The sequence below is a fragment of the Carassius gibelio genome, chromosome B4 (genome assembly GCF_023724105.1).
Source record: "Carassius gibelio isolate Cgi1373 ecotype wild population from Czech Republic chromosome B4, carGib1.2-hapl.c, whole genome shotgun sequence".
NCBI classification, from domain to species: Eukaryota; Metazoa; Chordata; class Actinopteri; order Cypriniformes; family Cyprinidae; genus Carassius; species Carassius gibelio.
In genome coordinates, this window is record NC_068399.1 from 19,806,430 (window position 1) to 19,832,144 (window position 25,715).

Below are 25,715 nucleotides of genomic sequence, written 5' to 3' on the forward strand. Positions count from 1 at the left end.
CCTCAGAAATCAACGTTCTGCTGTTTGTGACCCTGTTGTCCTCTGTTGTTCATTCCTCTAGTGTCTCTGGCTTCTAGTACGGTAGGACTTGCTGGTCAGGTGGTCCACACAGAAACAACAGAGGTGACCCTCATCAGCGACTCTATCATGGGCTTTGGGATCCAGCTTCAGGGAGGAGTCTTTGCCACGGAAACCCTGTCCTCTCCGCCGCTCATCGCTTACATAGACCCCGACAGCCCAGCGGAGCGGTAAGATCTCCGAACACCATTTTTATTAATCTCCAGTACCTCACTTGACCTACAGTAGTTCAAACTCTGGGTTTTAATATTACAGATATCCCTCCTCAGATCGGAGCACTCGGCATGGCTTAATTGTTTGCATTATCAGAGATCTGTGAACTTTCCTTTGGGAATCTTGAATATTTAATCTCGAATCTAATTTTGATTATCTGAACACATCCCAAAGCCCACAGTTATTACATCACTGCACCATTCTCGCCTCGTAGAACTTGTCCTCCGCAAAGCCACAACTTCGTCCATGATATAATGCGATGATCACACATGATATATAACTGCCTGACCATGACGATCTGATTTCCAGCCTGCTTGGGCTATGATTGACTACGGCGTTACGTAATAGAGCAAAGCACTTAACTTTAATTACCCGAGCAGCAGAGCCTCAGCTGTCATCCAAATGAACTTACCCGTCGACTGAGGTGGATTTACATCCCAACTTCACTGTAATTACTGACCCAAGCAACAGGGATGACTCGCTGCCAGTTGAAGTTGTAATTGCAGTGATGGACATAAACCTTCTAATGTTGGTGATTTGATAAAGACCTAGCGGAGTTGGGGAACAAGCGATGAGATGCTACCAATGTAGCTACATTTTTCAGTGGTAGGAAGACAATTTAGCTTTTTTAAACAATGTAGCTTTTGCTGTTGCTGTTTATTTACTTTACAGCAAACTGTGCAATCTGTTTTACTGAATTAATTTGTGATTTATTCTTCATTTTAAAGCTTCACAAAAACATTTCACAGATTCATTAGAGCTTTTTTGGAGACACATGTGGGGTTCTACATTATTTGCATCAATATAATTTTTTTTTATAGTATCAGAGTAGAGTAGAATAGAATAGAATTGAACAATATAATAAATTATGGCTTGTTACAGTAGTTTACAAAATAATATATTATTCTATACTATATATTTGACTATTCATAGTATTATATATACTATATATTAGTTTTACTAGTGAATTAGGTCAGTTATATGTTTTTGGTTTATATATATATATATATATATATATATATATATATATATATATATATATATATATATATATATCTCATCAAATACCATTGGTATATAATCATCAATGAAACTTATCAGTGAAAGTAAAAGCAATATTGGAGTTGGATAAAGAGTTTTCGTTCGCTCAGCTATTAAAAAGTGCTTTTACTCTGACCTTGAGCTAAGAGGACATTTGTATTTTTTGGCTAAAGTGTCACATCCACTCACTAATGTCTAATAAATGGTGCCAGCTGGCATAATATAAGTGGTTGGCTGGTCAGAGATATTTCCTGGGTCCCACCACCTCTTTTTGTCTCCCTCTATGCCAGTCCATTATTTTTACTCCATTCATTCAGCACAGCTAATCTGTTGGCCAGTGTAAGAGGAATGGTGTGCTAAATCTGCTCTCTGTGCACAGGTGCGGCATCCTGCAGATCGGCGACCGCATCCTGTCAATAAACGGCATCCCCACTGAGGACAGCACGCTGGAGGAGACCAATCAGCTGCTGAGGGACTCCAGCATCACCAGCAAAGTCACACTAGAGATTGAGTTTGACGTAGCAGGTGGGGACACGTACCGATGCATCAATTCCAAACCGGTTTAGTGATGAAAAATCCATCTGGCCACATCCCGCATTTGTCCTAGAGTTTTTCTTTTTTCTTTTTAAAAGTTATGCCATAATTCTGAAAGCCCAACCATCTGGAATGTGAGTGATGCATAGAAATGATTAGTGCAGCAAGATACATGCCCGCGATTTAATAGGTACTATTTCCGGATGGACATCCGCATGAAAATACTCTTTATTTACTTTCATCTAAAAAAATCCACTACATATTCTCTCCTTTTTCCATCTCGTGCTGGGCTTTGGCAGCGTAATCACAGTTTGGGCCGCGTGGAACGTCTGTAGTCCTTGAGACACGCTGTAATTAGCTTGTCATCCTAGTGTTTTGTTTTGTTTAATTTGGTTTGATATTTAATTAGTTTCTTTTATTTCGCTTATCAAGAATCTTTTAAACTGTGTTTCTGACGACTTCAAGGGTAGTCACAGCCTCCCGGCACTAGCACACAGACCGCCTCCTGTCCATTAACCAAAGAAAAAAAATCATAATAATGTTTGTCATAAATACTGTTCTTTTTTGCACTTTCTATTTATGAGCTATTCTTGAGCACCAAATCAGCATAATACAATGATTTCTGAAGGATCATTTGAAATTAAATGCTTGAGTAATGATGCTGAAAATTCAGCTTTGCCATTACAGGAAATAATTGCATTTTAGTAGATATTCAATTAGAAAAACATTATTTTGAAATGTAATAATATTTCACAGTTTTACAGTTTATTACTGAATCTTTGTTGTTGAGCATGAGACTTCTTTTAAAAACATTAAAAACTTTAACAGCCACTAATTTTATGTAACACACTAGTAAATTAAATTTAGGATCTTACTGTATATTTGTCATATTTTTGGCATGATATGAACATACCATTATTGCAAAACCCACTTGTTTACATTCTGTGACACCATCTGAAAACTGAATGTCAGTTTTCTGTGCAATCCAATAAAATGTAAATGATTCATCACATTTGCTTTTGTAAGGAAGCGCTGGAAGGAGAACAGCTTTACCATGTTTTTGCTTGTACAATATTCTTTATCGCTCAGACCAAGTGGTTGTTTTAAAAGACACTTTTGTTGATGAAATGAGTTGGCTTGAATTACTGCATGATCATTTCAAGAGCAGAGGTCGTTATGTGAAATCTGTGCCCTGGAGAGCAGTGCGTTTTCTTTCTTTGAGCGCTCTGACACTTCTGTCATTCTTTTTGATTCTGACTCACTGCCCAGAGGAGAAGGACATATTTTATGGAGATTTTCTTTTCCTCCCCTCTATCCCAGACTGAGCTTTCTGGGCTTCTGTCAGAAAGATTGTCTACATCTCTGCCTGAAAGAAAGACTGAATTTTAAACACCTGTCACTTTAAAGAGATGGTTCACCCCAAAAAATGAATGTTCTGGTGCCATTTACTCTGCTTGCTTTCTTGCATGTGAACACAAAGCAGGTAAAAGCTACTCTTTTCCATGTCATGAAAACCACGATGGTGCTCACATGTTCACTGAATTGAAAAAACAGCTTGGAAATTCTACTAAACCTTTCATTTAGTAGAATCTTCTTTTTGTATTTCTGTCCTTGTCTAATCCAGAATCGGTTATCCCAAGCAGTGGAACCTTCCATGTGAAGCTACCAAAGAAGCCAGGTGTGGAGCTGGGCATCACCATCAGCTGTACGTATTCTTCTCTCAGTAGTCTTATGCATATTAATAAGGCTGTCTTTGCTTGAGCTCCTTGACCTTCAGTCCAGGTGTGAATTGTATTTAATGGTGCATGTTAATGCAAGAAAAACCTTGAATGAATTTACTGTGGATACAAGGATCTGCCAAAAGTATGAATGTAAATGTAAGTAAATTATACAGTGAGAGACTGTTATAATTTCCCACTTTTTTCTTTCATTGCCCCTTCAGCATTTTTCTGTGCATTATACAGGCCAGAAATTTAGAAATACGTCTTCACAATTGGGTCCTCTTTCACTCATTATATCACAGAGATATAAATATGTGACATTTAACCTTTGTTTCAGTTCCATAGACGTTAAAGAGACACATCTGGGTGACTTATTACTGGAGAAATAATGTAGCTGTTGCTTATTATGGTGCTGGAAAAATGTTCTCACTCAAAGGGTTTTTGCTTGTTTATTAAATTTTTGAAGTTCTGCATGAAAAGAAGTGCCTAATTATACATTATCTCTCATTATAGCAAGTGTAGATTTAATTGCTAGGCACAGACTGTAGGTCACAGTGGCTGCATCCAGAACTGAAGGCAGTTTTAGTGTTTTGCTTTGTGTGGTGTGGTTTGTATATGAAGGTCTCCCAGGGCATCGCAACCTCAAAACTAATGATCTATAATGCATTCCAGTGAGCTTTGGGATTACCAAAAAAATCTAAATGTGACTTAACAGCTCATAGGAAAAGACATAAATGAAGTTTGCTATAATAACTTATTTTAATCACTATATCTAAATCCATTTGTGTTTTTTCAAACATTTGCTGTGCACACATTAGGGCTGTCACTTTTTTTTTCGATATTCGAATATGCATTCGAACATGATGTGAAATATCCGTAATCGAACTATAAATAAAGTATCCGGTTTTTGAAATTCCATGTATAGCGCATTTTTTACAGCTTATGATTAGACCGTTTGTTTTTTATTTTATTCTTTGCCATCTTATCCAATAGAGGGCACTCTAGACGTATTGTAGCTTAGGCCCATGACCAAATCAAGCGAATAATAGCTAACAGTGTGTTCTCCACCGCGGGGAACACTGTAAATAAAAAGAGAGCCACACTTAATCTAGATCAAGTTGATATTTGTAGATATTCAAATATATCTGAATACATTGCATGATATTCGATATCTGTTCGAATTAGATTTTTCTCAAAAGTGACAGCCCTAGCACACATAGGATTGTGGGATATTATAGGCTTCTAATGTCTATTAGTGTTATGTAATATTATATTTTTTATTGATATTTTGAGTTTTTGTTTCAAATGTATTTTTCAGTAATTTTTTTTTAAGTAAAATAATTGAATATTTGTAGTTTTAGTTTTATTTCAGTTAGTAATTTTACTACTTCATCTTAAACCTATTGAGGGTTAAAGCAACATTTCAAAATATTTCAGCATTTTTTCAATTAACAAAGATGTTGTTGTTGTTGTAATTATTGATAACAACACTGGTTTCTACCTTTGCAAACTGCCTGAGAAGCAAACTGAATTTGAAATCTTTTGGCAGGGCATTCAGATGCAGCCAGTGTCTGGCTTTTTGGAGAAAGATGTATTTTGGGGATTTAAGGCATTGAACTTGGGATCCCGCTTTTAAACCACAGATAGGTTTTACATATCGTTTTACCCTTTAAACTTCATCATTTTTATCTCCTCTGTCCTCTACACCACTTACCAACCATCATCATTCCCTTCTTCCTCCGGAGATACCGTGTCTAATCTCCTATTGTGTCATTCGTTTACGATCACCTGACTCTTTGGAAAGGTAGTTATAGACGGATCTGTCTGTAAATTCAGTCTGTTTTCCGGCTGCAGTCAGGGGCTCTGCAGAGCTCGCTTCGTAAACCCCACGCTTCAAACACTCAAAGCCTTTGCCAGCTGCTTCATCAATGCCCGCCCGCATTGTCAAGCCAGAATGATTCATCACCTCATCCCAGCTCGGTTTTGTGACATTGACTGCTTTCCCCATTACAGCATTATGATACGAACTTGCTGTTATTAGCCAGTGAGCGTCTTCGTGAAGCACATTGGTGGACCCCCATGCAACAACGCAGCAGTAATTGCTTCTCTCTGAAGCTAAGAAGTTGTTTACATCCAAAGCAATTTTCCCGTCGTCCTCCACACTTTCTAAATGAAAGTATATTATCATCTTGCTGGTCGTGTACAAAGTCCCACGTTTGTTACTAATTTGATAGGGCAAATTCTCCCAGGATTGGCTATGTAGATATGCACAGTCCAAAGATAATAGCAGACGCTTCCCAGTAAAACTTCTGTGTGGGTTTAACAGCTGTCTAAACTTCCTTAATGAATCAGACAAACTATTGTGCCCGTGCTTTTCAGATCATTAAAAATGCCCTCAGCTGTTGCTTCCCCTTCCATTGCATCTTCTAAAAAACTCCATGATATCAATGAACATAAAAGGTCAACTGAAAAAGAAAAATTGTTTTGATTTACTCACCTTGTTGTTCCAAAATGGTGTTTATTTCATCTATGCAAGATGAAAAGAGAAATTATGAAGAATAGTTGACATACAATGTAATAACCTTAGTGTAATTGACAGAATTACAAAAAAATATTTTGCTACCTAAAAGTTAAATATTTTTTGTGTCACGCATGCATGCATGTCTATTTCCCTCATATTAAATATAAAACGCATGTGGACTGATATTTTCCAATCTCTGGACTCCTTTATTAATGGAGAATATAAAGATGTTTCAATATATTGGTATTAAATGCATTTTCTGAGAATTTATATTTCATGTTTTTATTGCAAATACATGCTCTTTGGTCCATCAGTGCTTGAGTCACTGATCAAATTAGAATAAAACATCTCATAATAAAATACAAAATTGACGGATTTATGAATGTATATGCATAGTTCTCAACAGTTTCATTTGTTGTATTTTTGATCCTGAAAGAAAACAGAACAACAAAAGAGCGAATCATACCACCGTCTGAGGTTGTGCTTCAAGTCGAACGGTTCACAGCTGAGCATCGCGATAGGCGGATCTGCGCCAGAGTGCACATGTGAATGAGCTGCACAAAGTCATTTTCAGATGCAATAAAAAAAAACAACAACAACCCTGGATAGCCTAGATTAGGCCCATATTCACAAATGTGTTAGCTATGGAATGAAATATCTGATATTCCGATTGTCAAATATATGCAAGTGGAAGTGGATATATATATATATATATATATATATAGGCCTACGTTCCACTTTAAAAAAATCACAACCATGCGAACAGCTGTTTTTTTTTAGTTGTTTTTGTTTTCCGTTTATATATATATACGGAAAACAAAAACAACGAGAAAAAAAAACAGCTGTTTGCACGGTTGTGATTTTTTAAAAGTGGAACGTAGGCCTATTTTTACGTTTGCATGTGACTGTTTTGAACCAGTGTTTAGACCCCTGTTTCCCTGTGTCCGACCTGACCCGCACCCGTATCCGACACAGTTGGATATTTTTCACCCGTTTCAGCCAAATTTGCGGGTCACCCGTCTGGTACCCGCGGGTACCCGAACCCGTGCAGGAATCTAGTGTAGTGAACTGGATAATGAATCAAAATTTTCATTAAGATTCATAAAACTAGAAAATGTATCAAATTAATTAGTGAAGAATCATCAGATTTTATCTTTTTGGTCTGTTCTCCACAAAATATTGAAATGTCTGCAGAGAACTTAAAATACAGTACACAAGAGTCTTTTTGGTGTTTTCGAATCCTCTTTGAAGCTAGTCATCTTCATTCATAGTTATTACATGGAAAAGACCTGCATGAACATAAAAATATCTTCATTTGTATTTTACAGAAGAGAGTCATAAGGGTTTGGAATTATTTAAGAATAAAATAAATTATGAAATTATTGTAATCATTGACTGAATAATCCCTTTAAGATTCAGAGACCATGGAGTTTGCTCTCTTGTTTTTAACTAAGGAAGACTGAGTACTGGAGTCACAGAAATTCTGCTCAGTTATGCCTCCACTTGGCTCAGGGCCAGCAGGATGTCTGAGAAAGTCCAATTTTATGGCTCGGAATGAGAGAGAAAGAGAGACATACAGTAGGCTGTCCTATTCATGTGTCAGTTTATGTATATGGGCTTTTCCGAGCTCTGGTGGCCTTTCAGAGCAGTTTAATGGCTTTCTGCTTTGTGCCTCTGCAGGGCCCATATTTCACAGGTACTAATAAAGCCATAGTGGGACACATTTATATATGTCTTGTTTACTTCTCCTTAATTTTAACTTGTCTTATCCTCCTGTTGGCATCCTGTTTGCTGGACTGGAACATGAAAATGAAAAAGATTTGTTTTCAATCAGATTTTTACAAATTTTCATGATGTTCGATGCAAGTAACTTCATGAATTACGAAAAACAAGCTACAGAAAAATAGATTTTAATACCATATTTGGATGTTTGGGTTACAGATTTGGCCTGAATAAACCAATAAAATAGAATTTTAGAGCCCAGAAAAGCAAGGTTTATTCTTAAGAAGATCACAATGGCCAGCATGCACATAGCAAGTGTTTAGTTCATGCAGCAGTTCACGTTTGACCCTTAGCTTGTGTCAAGATTGGCATTCACCTGGTCAGACCAACGTGAGCAGGCAAAGTGCAGAGACTGTGAATGAGCCATGCTATTTATCATGGTTAGGCCAAATAGCAGTGCAAGCAAAAGGGGGAAACTATGACAAATCTCCTACCAGCGGCAACCACAGTGCCACTCGGAAGCAGACAAAATATGGCTGTGCTCTTCCGTTCTGAATGTCATAATGTAGCTTGTCTGACAAATAAGAATCATCTTGTTGCTTGATTTCCAAAACATACTATCAAGCTGTTTATTCAAGTCAGCCCCCCCCCCCCCCTTTTTTTTTTTTTGCTCTGGATGCTTCTGTAAAATTCATCAGAGCTTCAGCCGAGTTGAAAGGCTGTGCTTTGATGTGCTCCATCTGAATGTGACATCACACCGCTGTAATGCAGCATATGCTGAGGTGCCTTTAAGGTCAGCGGACATGCGCTCTGTTTGAGCTGAGCAGAAAACATGATTATTTTTATGGTTCAAGAACTCACTAACATTTGAAGATTGAATTGTCAGATGCATCTCAGCACCAGGTGTTGCCGACACTGACAATTTGCTCTCGGATAGCTTGTTCTAACTTAGCTTGCTCTGATTGACATCCTTAAAGCAATTTCTTTCCTCTATAAGAGTGCTGTAGTCTGTACTATCAAGATTGAATCTTTGACCCTCCTCCATTGAGTCATCCTGTACTTCAATTCCTCTCTCAACAGACAAACCATTCTGACATGCTTTTTAATTTGAAAGTGGAAATTAAGGGTGTACTCTCACTAGGCACGGTTGCCTTGAACCGAGCGCGAGCATGATTATCCCTCCTCCCCATTCCCCCTCTGGCCTGCACTCACACTTACATCATGTATGAGATAATACAGAAACCCACTTTTGCTAATTATCTGCTGAACAATAAATAATAATTTATCATTTATGCTGTGCATAGATTTTCACTTGTATGTAGCCTAGGCCTATCAGAAAATTATGACGGAGACAGCTGAGTTTAATTAAATAATTTGCAGCTTTACGAGAGCTTTACTCGCAAACTACATTTCCTTCACATCAATAAGGTAAGAACCAGAGCCATTATAAAGCTAAATATACTTGACTGAATTAAGTTTATTGAAAAGTGTAGTGTAGTAGTAGTAATAAAATTTGTTTGCGGTCGTAATGATGACAGTAGCGCACAAAATAGTATCTGTTCCGTGCTCCGGTGCGGATAGTGCTCATCAGTGATGTGATGGTCAATGTATAAACAACCCGCACCTGACCGACGTTTTCAACTAACCCGCCCGCAACTCAGACCGCAAAAAAAAGTAAAAGAAACTATTGTACCCGACCCGCTTCCTGACCCGCATTTTTTACAAGTAGTAAATGCGTCGCCCCATTATATTAATTTCATTACTTAGACTATACATACCTGTCAAGTATCCCGTTTTGGCCGGGAAAGTCACGTATTTTACCCTTCTTTCCCGCCGTCCTCCCGTATTAGTATTTCCCCGTAAATCTCCCATATTTAATTTTTTATTTTTTTTACCTGCGTTATTAATAAAATAATAATAATAAAAACATTCCCAATCTGAGCTCTGTCACTAGTCTCGCGATAACTGCCACCTGCAGTAGCCTGTCGCGAGGGGTGTGTGAGGTCAGATGACATGAGTTATAACGTGGGAAAAACAACAAAAGAAAAAACAGAGACGGATAATGGATGCTACGATAGAGAGTGAAGGTACACCTGCCAAAAAACCAAAACCCATGTGTAAATACCGTGATAAATGGGACAGTGAATTTACTTTTTTAAAGAATGCAAAGTCTGCAACAAATTGGTACAACAACTCACTAAAAGAGTAAAAGAAAAGTTATGTGAAATGAAAAGAAAAACTGTAAAAGAAAAGCAATATGAAATGAAAAGAATGTGTGGAATTAAAATAAAATGTAAATGTAAAGACAAGCAATGTTAAATTAACAGAAAATAGGCAAATAAGCCTTTAAATAAATGCTCTTCATATATACCCTTTTGTGTTTTCATTTGGGCTATAACACCTGTCTTAAAATGTAAGGGATACTGGAGCTTTTTTGGGGTGGTGGGACTGCTCGCAATGGGCACTGGAAAATTTCCCTTATTTTCAAATCCAAAACTTGACAGGTATGAGACTATATAGCCTACAGCATAATAACCATTACGACCGCACACATAAGGCTTGCCACAAAGAACCAGTTAATGATTATGAATGTTTAAATTGGCAAGGACTCATTTAATTGTTTAGTAATAAACTGGTGTTTTCTGTGTCGCTGCTAAGATGAAGCTGACGATGCGGACTCGCAATGAACGCCAGAGAGAAATGCACATTTCATATGGATTAAATTTTCAGAGAGTAGCCTATTTATTTTGGTTTTAATATTTTCGTTTAAAAGTAGACATTTCAAGCGTTCTGAAATATATTGCCTATATTTCTTTTTAAACCCACCGACTAAAAGATTAAGACACTACCTGTCCCAAAATATCACCCAGAGTTTCTACAGCTTTTTTCTTAGCCATTTCAGAATCTGGAAATATGACTGGGGCTAACTTGTTACTGCAGAGCCATATGAATGTGTGTAATGTACGGAATGATAAATGCTCATCACTTCTGCTGCCCAAACTTTGTCAGCCTGTGAGTCATTTGGTTTATTGTAAAACGATATGATGTTTCTTGATGATGGGCTTTTTTCTGTGGTACTCACATGCACCATGTCGCTTCACGTCGTATTCTCCACCATGTCCACTTAACCAAGGGTAGGCTATGTAGCGGTCCATTTGCTATTAAAAGTGCATCTTTTCTTTTTCGTTGGCCACACTGGCCATGGCACTCTCCAATTTGAGATTGTTGAGGAGGCGTTCGTGCACCAGTCAACAGTTTGATTGACGTATGACTCAGCCTATCGACTAACGCTTTTATTGCTCTCCTCTAAACTATTGGACAAAAGTTAACAGTACGCCTATGGACGGATCTGTGTATTTATTATGCAGGGTCGATTTATTAAGCGGGACAGATGCTCAATTTGAATGAGGCGGGACAAAGGGTAAAATTGCTGTACAATACTACAAAGCGGGACAGGTGGTCACTCTATTCGCGACAGTTATTCAGCCAATAAAGTCTAGGCCTATGTATTTAAAAAATTGTGTCTAGTACTATATAAATTACAAAGGTATTTCAAACGACCCGACCAACCACGACCCGAATATCATTAAAAATATTTTTGGATGACTTGTAACCGCGGGTAACCGTGGGTGACCGCAGACACCCGCTCATTTCGGATCAACCCACACATCACTGGTGCTCATACTGAATGTGTACCGAGCCCGAGCCCAACCAAACTGTGCCCTGGCCCACGTCTTCCAAATGGAAGAGCGTGGCACAGAGTGCTCACACTAGTCAGACGACCCAGGCTTTGGGGGTCAAACACGCTTGGGCATAGTTCAAAATGCCTAGTGTGAGTACACCCAAAGTAGCTCTGATTTGAGTCTTTCAGGTCACATTAGCTAAATTAAGAAGGCATTAGATATGGTTTTACCCACCATACTATATATATAGTGCCACTTTATATTTCTAAATATGCATATATAATATTCATGTATAAATATGCATTTGTATTATAAATATGCAATTATATCATCGTGATTGCACATTTCAAATGCATTATAATATATTTTTAACATTCACTGAAAAAAAATCTAAATATTTATATATTTACAGATGAAAAGGCATTAGAGAGTTTTCTTTCCCTTTTTTAGCCCTAGATTCATATTTGTCTGGTAGTTTTTTTGTTAATTATTTAAAAAGGGTATGTGTGTGTGTGATATCTAACAGTCTAATAAAAAAATATAAATTAATACATATTTAATCTTTTTAGAATATACAAAAAAATGACAATGCATATTTTGTCTCTCTCTCTCTCTATATATATAGAGAGAAAGAGAGAGAGAGCACGAGAGAGAGAGAGAGAGAGAGAGAGAGAGTAGAAACAACATATCTATTAATGAAATATTACAAAAGCTTATTAAAATATATTATCTTTCTCTGTTTCTTTCTCTCCAATTATTTATTTACAGATGAAAAGGCATTAGAGAGTTTTACTAGAGTTAAATATACATACATTTTACATACGTTGTTTGTTTACCAAAAAATAATTTGTATTTTCAACAAGATGAAAAATATTATTTATTATAATTTTTTTGTTAATTTATTTATTGTTTATTCTTTGAGAAATTCCATCCTACTAATCATACATAAGTTATCGAGCTGTTCTGTCAATTGGTGCTTGTAGGGTTGTTCTCAAACCATAACAACCCACCACAGAAAACCACTGGGACTGTCTATCCGACACAGACACATGCTTGGCATCTCAATGAGTAAAGCTTAAAGAACAGAGCCCCACAGGGCAGCACAGGACGATTTCCCATCACTGGCAGGCTGCACAGAGCATCAGAATTGATGATGATTAAGCTTTACCACCATCTGGAAGGCATATTAGGTAGAATAGTGAGCAGGATTAACAAAAGAGTTTATTTTTCTTATTCGAAAGTGAAAAAGACATGACCTTCCATTCTGTCTGTGACGCATTAAGCGAACATGAATCACCCTGAGCTCTGACTGAGCTCACGTCACTCAAGAAGTTTGATACCACACCTCCAGATGCTCCTGGTGGGCTAGGGACCACATGACATGTGATTATGCACTCTCATCTGTCCCCTGTGCCCCACAATATGACTAGAGCTGCTAAAAAGGTCTGTTTCACACTGATGTAATGCCTGTGGCCCAAATCCTAAAGAGCTGGCAGCATTTTAGGCCATTTATACTATTATATATTTAATAATTTATATGTTATGAACGTTGTGACAACTGTGTAGGGGATCCAAATGCAAGCTTTAATAAAGAGCCTAGTTGAAACAGGTAGAGTAAACACCAACAACTACATCCAAGACAAGACAAAAGAGTAATCCAAATAACATGGCAAAGGTCAGGGCAGGAAGCAAACAATCACAAAAAAGGGAAACAGTCCAGAGACAAAAACTAAGAAAATGGAAACAAGGATGCACTTAGAATTGTCTCTTAACAGTAAAAACAGGACACAGCAGTGAGTGTGTCTTCCTAATTGCAAACAGGTGTGTCTGTTATTAGTCTCTAGGCAGGGGGTTATGGGAAATGGAGTCCGGGATTGAGTGGCAAAGGTGTGAGATGGCACATGGGCATGAGATTGTGACAATATAATAATATAAAGCAATTTTTTACTATTATGTATAAAACATAACTACATCTGGATTCACAAATTAATTAAATATTGGTCATTAAACACTATATATACACACAGTTTATATCGAACACTCAGATGTTCTGTTAATATAAAGTTAATATAAAGAAAAAAGCAGGTTTGATATAATTACTGCAGATATCCTCGAGAAAAATCTTACAGTACTGTTTATGGGGGAGCTTTGAATGTTATATTTGATGATGGGAGAGTTAAAAAATATATCCTGGACATCCCTAGTGGGGAAAAAAAGTAGTTATTGTTAAAGACTGTCATTTTTATATGTTCTATTATTTGCTGTATGACTGTCATCCACCTGGCACTGTGGAGAAATGTGCATCTCCATTGTCAGTCATTCAGAGTGGCATCAGAGCGCCATCAGTTCTGACTGGACTGACGACTACTTGTTCACGCTACCAAAAGCAACTAGTTCTGGAGCGGAGAGGCACTACAAGTCGATACAAAGCTCTTGCTGTGTCATCAGATTTTCTCTCTCCAATTGTAAACACACATTTGTCATCAAGGCGGAACCTTAAAAATTATTGTACTAAAAAAACTTCTAAGCTGTTAACTAAGAATGACTCAAAGTAAGATAGTCAGCAGTGTTGGCTACATAAAATGACTGAGGTTTTGCCATTAAACAAGTTTGATTTTTCTCTTCTGTCTTCACAGCACCTTCCAGTAGGAAGCCCGGAGATGCACTCATCATCTCTGACATAAAGAAAGGCAGCGTGGCGCACAGGTACCACCTTAAATCATTGTCTTGCAACATATCTCCTATAAAATGTACTCTTAAATTCTATAGAAACACTAATCTCCTGCATAATAACTCGTGCAGTATAGAGCCTCCAGCACAACTACACCCTCCATCATCTCACGCTTTGCTATATTAAAGAAAAATACATAATAGATGGATTACATTTTCTACCCAAGTGCACAATGTTTCACTAAATAAATTTCAGAGTTTCACACTCTGAAAAAAATAACATCCTCCGATCATTTTGAGTCAGCATAACTTATAATAAAATTAAAAAAAGAGAGTTAAAAAGTTTTGAAAAGCTTTGAAAATGATTGTGCTTGCTTTGAGTTGCCTAACATAACTTATTTTTGTATTTTGCATGGTATATATTGCAACATTTATAATATTAAGCACCAAATCAGCATATCAGAATGATTTCTGAAGGATCATGGGACACTGAAGACTGAAACTTGGCACACTCTCATCCAAATCAGCACTTCACCCGTGCCTTAAATAGCATTGTCTAGACCCAAATGGCGAATATAATGACATCTGCGCACAGAATTGAGCATGACTATGTGCGTATGCTATCTGCATCGACCTGTGAAAGCTTACTTATGCATATAAATGCTAATTTTCTCCAGGCTATAGAGGAGAGCTTCTGATTGAGTGCGGCTGGGAGAACGTGTAACCCTCCATATTGACATAAATCTCAGCGGCTGCCCTGAGGAAAAGTGTAGAGTGCTGTTTGAATGCATTGTTGTTGATTGTGAGGTCTATATGGGGCTGTTTGCAGTAAAATCTAATCTAGCTGTATTGACTAGCTTACATTTCACTCATAGCTCGAGGTACAGTTTCAATACAAGTTTCAGGTTGGTAAGATTTTTCATTTATTTGAAAGAAGTCTCTTATGTAAGTATGCATCTATTTGACTGAATATATATATATATATATATATATATATATATATATATATATATATAGAAAAAATATACACAAATAATATTGTGAAATTAGAATGGTTTACTATTTTAATAACTTTTCACATTTTTCTGAATTTTCAGTTTCACTACTCAGTTTCAGTTTCAGTCGTCAGTGTCACATAGTCCTTCAGAAATCATATAAAATGCTTATTTAGTGCTCAAGAAACATGTCTTATTATTATCCATATTGAAAACAATTCACATTTTTATAGAAACCTTGATAAAAAAAAAATTCTGGATACTTTAATAAATAGAAAGTTCCAAAATAATTTATTTACTTTAAATTTTGACCAATTTAATTGATCCTTGATTTAAAAAATAAAACCGAAATGTACATTCCTTTCTCAAGCTCAACTTTCATTTCTAACGAAGGCTAATAAAGCTGAAAAACAACAACAGCAATTCTCCATGGTAATAGTTAGGGCTGTTGGGGGAGGCTTTATAGCGGTATAAGTACTTACTTTCAGCACACATACTCTAATTTCCCATGCTTTTACATAATAGAACTAGAGTTTAGAGAGTAATAGAGTTTACTTGATAATTATGCGGGGAGGAAAGAAAACTGGGTTATGTACACAGTGGAGTAGTTAAATACAGGTCTGTCCGTCTCTGTATTTAGACGTAAGATGGCCTCGGCTCTCGCAGTCTTTCACATATTGCTCTCCTCTATTTCAGCTCTATTTAAGGAGTCCAAAAATAAGTGAGCCATTTAAAATGATGAAGTGGTGGAATAATTGTGAATTCAGGCAGGATTACATCTCTGTGTCTAATCTGAATATAGAACGGCACACAATTATGGCCAATACGATAAAAGTCAGTTGTTGTTGTTTTTTTTCTTCGCGCTTCGGATCTACCTCAGTGCCTCTGGCTGCTCTTTACTCTGTGCCGTGGTCAATACACTGAATAATGGATGTGTTTTTTTTTTTGCAGAATGTGAGCTCAGACTACAATGAAATGAGTGTAAATATCTGCGTAAGGGAGAAAATAAAAGACGAAATGGAGATGTGTTGCATGGTTGAAGCAATGTTAAACATTTATGCTTGTAACTCTTATTTTTTCTTGTCCTCTTTCAAAGGACGGGCACCCTGGAGCTGGGGGATAAGCTTTTGGCAATAGACAACATCCGTCTGGACAACTGCTCCATGGAGGACGCCGTTCAGATCCTGCAGCAGTGTGAAGACCTGGTCAAACTCAAGATCCGCAAGGACGAGGACAACTCAGGTACCTCTGAGCCTCTGCAACTACAACCCCCAGATGGACGCAAATTAACACTAAAAGCCCCCATGCCAGGATAGAAGACCTCAGCAAAGACGTCTAATGCAAACGTTTGTTTGCCAGGATCAAGATACAGAATAAGCTATTAGGACCTGTCTGATTAGCTTCCTCTAATGTAATCTGGTTTCAAAGATACGGCAAGGACAGAAAAAGGACGAGAATAGAAAAAAACATGGCAGCATTATAAACTATGACTCCCTTAAAGACAGAGAAAAAGATGAAGAAAGTGGAGCTGGCCAATGTAGACAAAAAAAATAATTAGATAAGATATTTTTCACATATAAATATATATGGTAGAAAAAGGGGCTTTCATGAACATTTTTTTATTAATAGTCCTAAATGAACTGTTGAATCAAAGTAATGAATTGGTTAATTGAAACGGACAACTTGAAATGATTCAGGGAAATGAATTGATCTTACTAGCTCTTCCTCCGTTTAAATCTGAGATAGGACAGACAGACAATCAGTCTTTTCAATCTGATATTTGCAAATCATTAGACAAGGATAGATTGGGAAATTAGTTTAATAGCATGCTCTTTAGAGAACTTAATGGAGAGTTAAAAGCACATTAAAAACATTGTGATGTTATACACAGTGTTGCTTAAAGGTTAGGATTTCACACATTAATAAATGAATAGTACTTTAGAAAGACTGACTGACAGTCAAAATTAAACATAAAAGTTTGATTTTACAAGGAGCTGAGATATTGAGATCACATTGCCATTTAATTCTACTCATTTATGGGTCAAGCCTGCTTTTCAACACATTCATTTACAGAATAACAGATTCATAGCTTTATATCACCTAGAAAATCATGAATATATTAAACTGATATATCGCCCTGCCTTAGTGCATAGCTACTGCTTGATGATTTTTTTTAACAGATAAAAGTATGTTCCTTCCTGACATCCTTCTTTTTACAGCTATAGTTCATTAAAAAGTCAGCCTTATGTCATTCTTAACTCAACTGACTTTCTTAAACACAACTAGCCTCTATTTCAAGTTGTTGAGACTCTGAGGGTTTGAAGTGGCTCTGCGGCTGGAAATGTCACAGTGAGATCTTTATTATCTCCAAAAGACCTCCCGGTAAACCTTTCACTTCTTCTGCCGGGCTAAAATGACATACACATCTCCCCTCGCTCCCACGACCTCACAATTCCTCCCTAACACTATTAGCATTGTGCACATAGAAGAAAATGAGGTTTAATTGCTTCAATTTAATGCTCGTTTGGTTCAATTATCCGATTAGAAACCCTTGGAGCCCTCATCCAGCTTTCTCCAAAGCATTCACCCACAATCCTTTGCTACAGAGGCGTTATGCTCGCACTATAAAGCAGAACTGCGAATCACTTTTATTGGCATTCATATTTATTATATGATGCTATTCATATCATATTATACAGGACATCTATTGTGTCCATGAAAGGGCACCTTGTGTGTTCCAGTTCCTCGTGTCCAAAGCCAGAGGCTCGTTTAGATCTTTCGCGCTCTCATTCATTTTTACAAGGCACTTTTTTAGAGAAATCGTCAGTCTGAGAGAGGCAGTGCTGACTGCCGTGTTAAACGAGGGTAATTTCCATCCCATCTCTCCATTAGTCCATCGTCAAATAAAACAGGCGTAATGAGTCGACCTCATGTTAACAACATCCCCGGACCCCAGCATATAGAGATAAACACACACAAACATATACAGCCAGAGCTGCTGTGATCTGACTCATATCAGCCCTTCATTAGTATGTGGGTGCGGGTGAGAGATGACATCGATTGCCCTGAGGATCTGTGCCTTTCCCTCTAGTTTCTCTTCAGCGCATTTCCTTCTCGGTGGAAGCCATGTCAGAACAGGCAGGTTGACCTCTTAATTGATGTTGGGCATTATGTATCAGCGCCACGAATATTTTATAGAACACTTTAAAGTGGATTTTGCTGTTGCTGTAGTCTCGTCTGTTTGCTGAGCTCATGCAAAATGAGTTCAGTCTGATAATTAATTTACATTATGATTCCTGTAGCTCAGCTGGCACGGGGACACACATACTGACATCAAATACAGCTTGAATGCATTAAGGCACTTTGGGCAAAATGAAATGTCTGATATTTAGTTTTTTTGAAATGCATTGTGGGTCCAGGATATGGAGGTTTTGTTCTGCTTTGGATGATACGTGTATGATTTGTAGAGGTAGGTGCAGTATCCATTTTTGAAATGGATCACAGAGCCAATATCCCATTTTTTTGTATTATGCATGTGAATATCTCCATTTTGCCAATCCCTTATATTTTTCTGTTTCTCATTTTTTGCTTTTATTTTCTGGATGCACCACTTCTATTATCTTCCATCATTCTTTTCTCCAATTGCCTTTACTTCCTTTCCCATTCTTTCCACCATTACTCTCTAGTTTATTGCTTTTTGTAAGCATAATCAGTTGTTTCTCTTTTTCTGTTTTAGTTATGTTTTTAAGGGTTGTCAAGTCAATTAGCAATTTTAATCAAATTACATAACGTGCTGATTATTCCAATTAAATATATGCAATCTGAAAATTATATTTTATATTAACAACAATTTATAATAATAATAATAAATGTATACATTTGTATATAAATTATCTTCAGCAAATATTTATATATACTGAGTCAAGTCAAATTAATATTGCATTTATATGTGTGTGTGTGTGTGTGTGTGTGTGTGTGTGTGTGTGTGTGTATGAAATTTCAATTATTAAATATTATAAAATTATAATGTATTATCAATGTATATGTATAATGTATTATAATAATTATCTGCATTAATTAAAATAATTTATATTGCAATTATATTACTTTATAAATTATCCAAAAGAAACATCTTCCTCAGATATACACTAGAAAAAGAAAAAAAATATATATAAATATATATATATATATATATATATATATTGGCAGATGGCATGGTAAGGTAGTTAAGGGACTTAAATAGTCAATGGTGGATTCAATTGACATCTCTAGTATTTTTATCCCATTACTATTTGTTTTCCTTTCAGTTCCTTTTCTTTAACGTTTTCTCTCCACGTATCTCTTATTTTGGGGTCAATCCTCCTCCATCCTCCCTCCCTCCCCTCCTTCCCTCCTCTCTCTGTCCGGTGTTGTGAGGGGTGTCTTCGCTCTGCTCTCTGCCCCTCTGTGAGGTATCCTACGTGATGGCAGTGTTGATAGGGACGCCCGTGTGCTGTTGGCCTGTGTTGCAGACGAGCAGGAGAGCTCTGGTGCCATCATTTACACTGTGGAGCTGAAACGCTTCGGCGGGCCGCTGGGCATCACTATCTCGGGCACCGAGGAGCCCTTCGACCCCATCATCATCTCTAGCCTCACTAAAGGTGGCCTGGCCGAGAGGTATAGCTAACATTAACATTTATTCATTTAGCTGACGCTTTTATCCAAAGCGACTTACAATTGCTCTGTATGTCAGAGGTCGCACGCCTCTGGAGCAACTAGGGGTTAAGTGTCTTGCTCAGGGACACATTGGTGTCTCACAGTGGATTCGAACCCGGGTCTCTCACACCAAAGGCATAACTTATCCACTGTCAAAATTGAATAAATATCACATTTGTTATATCTTGATATCTTAAATCAAAAATATATTCTAAAAAATAAATCCCTAGTTGTTATACACACACACACACACACACACACACACACACACACATATATATATATATATATATATATATATATATATATATATATATATATATATATATATATATATGTATTCATATATATATATATATATATATATATATATATATATAGTTGTATTTTATATTCATTCATTTTTCTTTATTTACTCAAAGATTACTGAATATGTTAATGTATTACCTGCAGGCATCATAAGAGATTAATTGCAGTTAAGTATTTAAATCTATGAAAAGCCTTGGTGATTTTCAGTTAAATCTTGTTTTTCAACTACAAAAAGGAAACGGGAGAATGATGCATTGCAGTTGAAAGATATCTGGTGTGCTCTTGTCTCCACAGGACCGGTGCCATCCACATTGGTGATCGCATCCTGGCCATTAACAGCAACAGTCTGAAGGGCAAACCTCTCAGTGAGGCCATCCACCTGCTGCAGATGGCAGGGGAGTCCGTCACACTGAAGATCAAGAAGCAGGGAGAATGTGAGTGCTGATACACACACACTTACGGCTCACTTCTTATAAAAAAAACCTTACAAGCTGAAGGCTTGTGCTAATTTTTTATACAAATATAGAAATAGTGCCTATGTATGATGAATCTCCTTACAAAATAAGTATTTTATTATTTGTATAAAAATGTATTTATTAATTTTATTGATATTTTGGGGTATATAGTTAAGGTTACTTGATTATCATACTTTTTTTGTGTTCTTTTAAAATTGAAATTGTCATTTACTATTTTTCTAAAACATTATTGTCTTATTATATTTCCTAAACTTTTGACTGGCGCATTCTTCACTCTTATTATCTCCGTCACTCTTTCTCTCATCCATTAACTCCCAAAGTACTGTACATCTTGGTAGCTCAAAGCAATAAAAGCTTTAAGCTAGTGAAAAGCAATAAAGTTGCCTAGCCGTGAGTCAATTAAAGCCTAAGGTCTGATTAGTTTTGTCTCCATCTATCATATACTGTAGACTGGCAGTAGACGAGGTAAAGCTCCTTATCCAAGAATAAAAGATCAAATGAGCACTGATTTGTGGGCCCAATATTCTGTTCTCTGGTCTATTGACTGTGATCTGTGGGCTGAGTCAATGGTTGTCTTTATTTCCTTCTTTCTATAGTGGCAAGCCCAAAGCAGCCCTCAGTAACGGGGCGTTTGAATGATCTGAGCGATGTGGAGGATGACGGTCAGGCTGGGCAGAAACTCGGTAAACTCTCAGACATCTATTCCACCACCATTCCCAGCGTGGATAGTGCTGTGGAATCCTGGGACGGCTCCGCCATGGATGCCACCTTCAGCACCCAAGGTAAATCTGAGTGAGATTTGGAACTTTTTACGAAATGCAATGTGTTTCTGCCCTTCAGATTTGAATAAGCTTTATCACAAGTAAGTCTCAGTACCCCTTGGGCAAAAATTTGATTGAAGCTACATGCTTTGAATCCTAAAATTACTTCTGTAAATTATTTGTTTAAAATTATATATACGTGTCAAAGCTGAATAAATAGCTTTCCATTGATGTATGGTTTGTTAGGATCGGACAATAATCGGCTGAGATCTGAGAACTATCTGAAAATCTGGAATCTGAGGTGCAAAAAAAAAAATCTAAATGCTGAGAAAATTGTCTTTCAATTTGTCCAGATGAATTCTTAGCAATGCATATTACTAATCCAAAATTAAGTTTTGATATATTTATGGTAGGAAATGTACAAAATATCTTCATGGAACATGATCTGTACTTAATATCCCAATGATTTTTGGCATAAAAGAAAAATAATAATTTTGGCTATTGCTTAAAATATACCCCGGTGATTGATATTTTAGCATCGATTACTCATACTCATGCCATTCCATTTTTTCTTTCAGAAAACACAAAAAAGAGCTTTAGCAAAATGTTTTCTACTACTTGCAATAAAAATGAAGCTGCAAAAAGGACTAAATTCATCAGAGCACTCCAATCTCATTGGCACCTGGATATATTCAAATAAAGCACATTATGATGAATGTTAGCAAATTCAAAATGAGATTTCAGATCATAACTTTTTTAATCCCTTTTATGGTGCTTTTAAGGCCTTATTGTTGTACTTTTTGGAATTTAACAGTCCTTATACACGTTTACTTTTACTGTATTAAGAATTTTTTCTTTTTTTTCTATTGAAGAACAAGACAAGTATTTTGTTTTGAGTGTTAGATATATATGAGGGACGGTAAGATTCACATCGGTGCATCAGCATAAAATTGAACAATGTGATACATTCCTTAAAAAAAGTGTGTTTCGAATAATTCTATTATGGAGCTTTAAAAAAAAAATCTGTTTTATGGGGCTTTTTGTTTTCTTTTTGACAACATAATGATATGAGAGTGAGTAAATAATGAGAGAATTCGTCCCTTTAATATCACACTGATGCACAATACAGGTTTTTTTAACCTGGTAGGGGTTCTTCACAGTCACCATGGTAACACCACCTGTTCTCTCACATTAGCTACAACACCAGCAGTGTTGGGCCCATTGCATCCTGGGGGTTCTGATGAGTCCCAGCAGGTCTAACGTAGTTTTCCATTCTCTTTGGACCTGCAGATATGTATTTACTCAAGTAATTATTTGGAGTAATCTGCAGTGGGATACGTGTCTGTTATTAAGCCAGCTGGTGGTACAGTGCTGGGGCTAATATGGAAGAATGCATTATTTGACTAAGTGGAAAATGAGTCCTAATGAGCGCTGGGATACTCATGGCCATTTGGATAACTCGCCAGTAATGTGTTTGAATTGCAGTCAGCTCTCCTGACACTGAGGCCTCCTGGTCAAAACTAATCGCAATCATCGCTTGCTCTCAGAATGCCAAGTAGGCACATCACACATTTGAATGTTTAATTCAGAGAAATGCTTCCGATTCATTTATGAATAATACATATTAGCATTACTCCCATGCATATCCGTGTATATGCATATGAGTCAAAATAAGTGCTGAAATAACAGTTTGCTAATTGATTCTCCAGGTTTAATTATTTAGAAACAAATGCAAGTATGAAAGGAGTAAGATTTTCTGCAAGTTTTGCTTTGTAGATCATTTCATTTTTAGGCATGCTTTAGAAAATAAAAATAATAATATATATATATATATATATATATATATATATATATATATATATATATATATATATATATATATATATATACATATATATATATATATATATATACATATTAATTTGTGTGTGTGTGTGTGTCCAATTAATAATTTAGCTATTTTAGTTAAAATGAATTTTATTATTATTATAATTTCAGTTAAAATGAATTTAAATTGAATAAATTTAATTTACACAGTAATGGTAATAATAATTAATAATAATTTTTTTAATTTAATAATTTCTTTTTTTAATAAAATAATTTAGGTAGTTTACCTAAATAAGTAATAATGATAACAATAGTGAATATGCAAGCACTATTTCCTTTTGGAAATGCAAGTGTAAATATGAATATTGAACATAATTTGAATGTCATCACTTTTCATTTATGTAGAGATTATTAATTTCTCCCAGTGCTGCTGACATACACCTCCACAAAACCACCTTTCGTCTGGCATGTTATTTTCCGTGTCTCTCGCTCTGATGGGGTGGAAAGACACTTTCCGCTCATGTTAACAGGTTCATATGGTTGCTCTCCCCCCTCCGGCAGCGCTGCTCTCTTTCTCTCGCTGCTCCATACATAAATGAATCTCAGATGGTTGCAGAGATATGGAAACCATTCACAGGGAGCAGCAATCGGCCCCTTAAATTATGGATGATGTGGACAGAGCATAAATTTAAGTTTGCTGGCAAACGATTGGCTCTCATGGGATTCAACGAGTACAGCTGTATCCAGAGATAAGGCCGAAGCTGACTCTGAACCTGATACCTGGGAAAGTTCAAGAAACCATATGTCTGACGTCTAATACGATTAATGGTCTACCTGTATGCAATATTCAATCTCATTTTTGTTCTTGCTGAGTTAAACATATTCGTGTCGGACAGAACCTTGGGCCACCTAAGCCAAATTTTTAAATATAATTTTTCCATAATATTTGAGATATTTATAAATATTATTATTGTTTTATCATTGTATTTTATTTTTCAGACTTGTCTGTCATTTTAACTTTATAATATAGCCTTTTATAATAATAATAACAACAATAATAATAATAATAATACAAATAAATGTTTATGAAATTTAAAAATATATATATATACAGTATACATGCATTTAATTTTTTTATTTTTAAATCCAAGACTACATTAAATACAGTTTCAGTCTACATCACTCTTCTGATGTTTTTTTTTTTTTTTTTTTACATTTTCTTATTCAGTGTATTCCATTTTTCTGTTCATCCTATTTAATTTATTTAGCATATACCTTTGTTGTTAGTGGTAGTATTAATAAATTATTTTGATCATATCAACCATGACTTACAGTTATTTATACGTCTTGTTTTTTTAAGATAACCTGTTTTGTCTTTCTGATGCATGTCTTATTTGTAAGTACCTTTAGAAAGCAAGGCATAAAAATAATTATAATATAAATAACATGCTTCTGTATCTGTATAATAATAGTCATTATTTCTGACATTTGGTGCCACTACAGACTCTGCACTGTTGTCCTTTTCTCGCCGCGTGCGCATTAATTAGCACTGTGAATTTTCCACGCACAAGATTTCTCACTTCCTTTCTTTCATACTGAAAATCAATGGACATGCAGCTAGACGTTTTAACTCCGATTCGAGACATTGTTGTTGGTTTTGTTTGCCTGGCTTCTGCACATTGCTGTCTGCGTAGGAGCAACATCAGTAACATGCGGCTGCACACGCACAGTTGGAGGGATATTAATGTCTCATCATTCAGCATTTCCAACACTTCTTTCTTGAAAAAGGGACGCAGCACTAAAATAGCTATCGAGGGTCTTATTAAGGATTCCTCCACCTTCTCAAGCCCTGAGGGGTAAGCAAATCACTAGCAGTTAATCCTTATTGAATAGCAAGTGAATCTGAAAACCCCGAGGCTATGCAGCGTTTGGCGGTGGTCGCCGAGGGAGAATCAGAGCAAAGCGTATGAAACACAATGCTGTGGCTCCCTCCGGAGATGAGTGTGTGAACACAGCTAGCATGTTGTTCTCTGCTCTCCCTATAGTCTTCACTCTGGCCTCCAGCAGTCTTGAGCCAGATTAATGATGGGAGCCTGGGAACCGGTGCATCCAGGAGCTTCTGTGTCAGTGTTGTGCGAGAGTACAGCATAATACATACGTGTATTCTCTTTCTGGAACAGTTTATTGCAGTAGCTTTCACTTTCTCTCTCTCTCTCTCTCTTGCTCTACCCCTCATTCACAGTCAAATAGATTTTAGGATTTGTTTTTCTTTTATCAGCAGGCTAATTGTGTGCAGGGTACAAAAGTACATGCCAAGTGGCAAATGCAAGTAACATTGTGACCTTCAGCATGAGCCACAGCAATACATTTTGTCAAACAGCTTGAATTTTTTTTCATTCAATTTATTTATTTTTAATAAGTTTTTATTTCAAGTGAATTTAAAAGCACAAATAAATTGCTCTTATTATT

The 25,715-nt window shown here is 36.5% G+C and overlaps 1 protein-coding gene across 16 annotated transcripts in view; it reads left to right on the forward strand.

Moving 5' to 3' along the window:
- The window catches only part of LOC127956455 (glutamate receptor-interacting protein 1), a 237,241-nt gene that overhangs the window by 201,535 nt on the left and 9,991 nt on the right, over nt 1–25,715 (forward strand). For 9 of the 16 annotated variants that reach the window (XM_052554372.1, XM_052554375.1, XM_052554373.1 and 6 more), the window contains 8 exons: nt 62–248; nt 1,712–1,857; nt 3,491–3,571; nt 14,150–14,219; nt 16,275–16,420; nt 19,690–19,834; nt 20,477–20,616; nt 21,255–21,440. In XM_052554372.1, coding sequence (XP_052410332.1) covers nt 62–248; nt 1,712–1,857; nt 3,491–3,571; nt 14,150–14,219; nt 16,275–16,420; nt 19,690–19,834; nt 20,477–20,616; nt 21,255–21,440 — 1,101 coding nt within the window. Of the gene's footprint in view, nt 1–61; nt 249–1,711; nt 1,858–3,490; nt 3,572–14,149; nt 14,220–16,274; nt 16,421–19,629; nt 19,835–20,476; nt 20,617–21,254; nt 21,441–25,715 lie in introns of all 16 variants that reach the window. The other 7 variants (XM_052554366.1, XM_052554371.1, XM_052554362.1 and 4 more) reach the window with 1 other exon arrangement.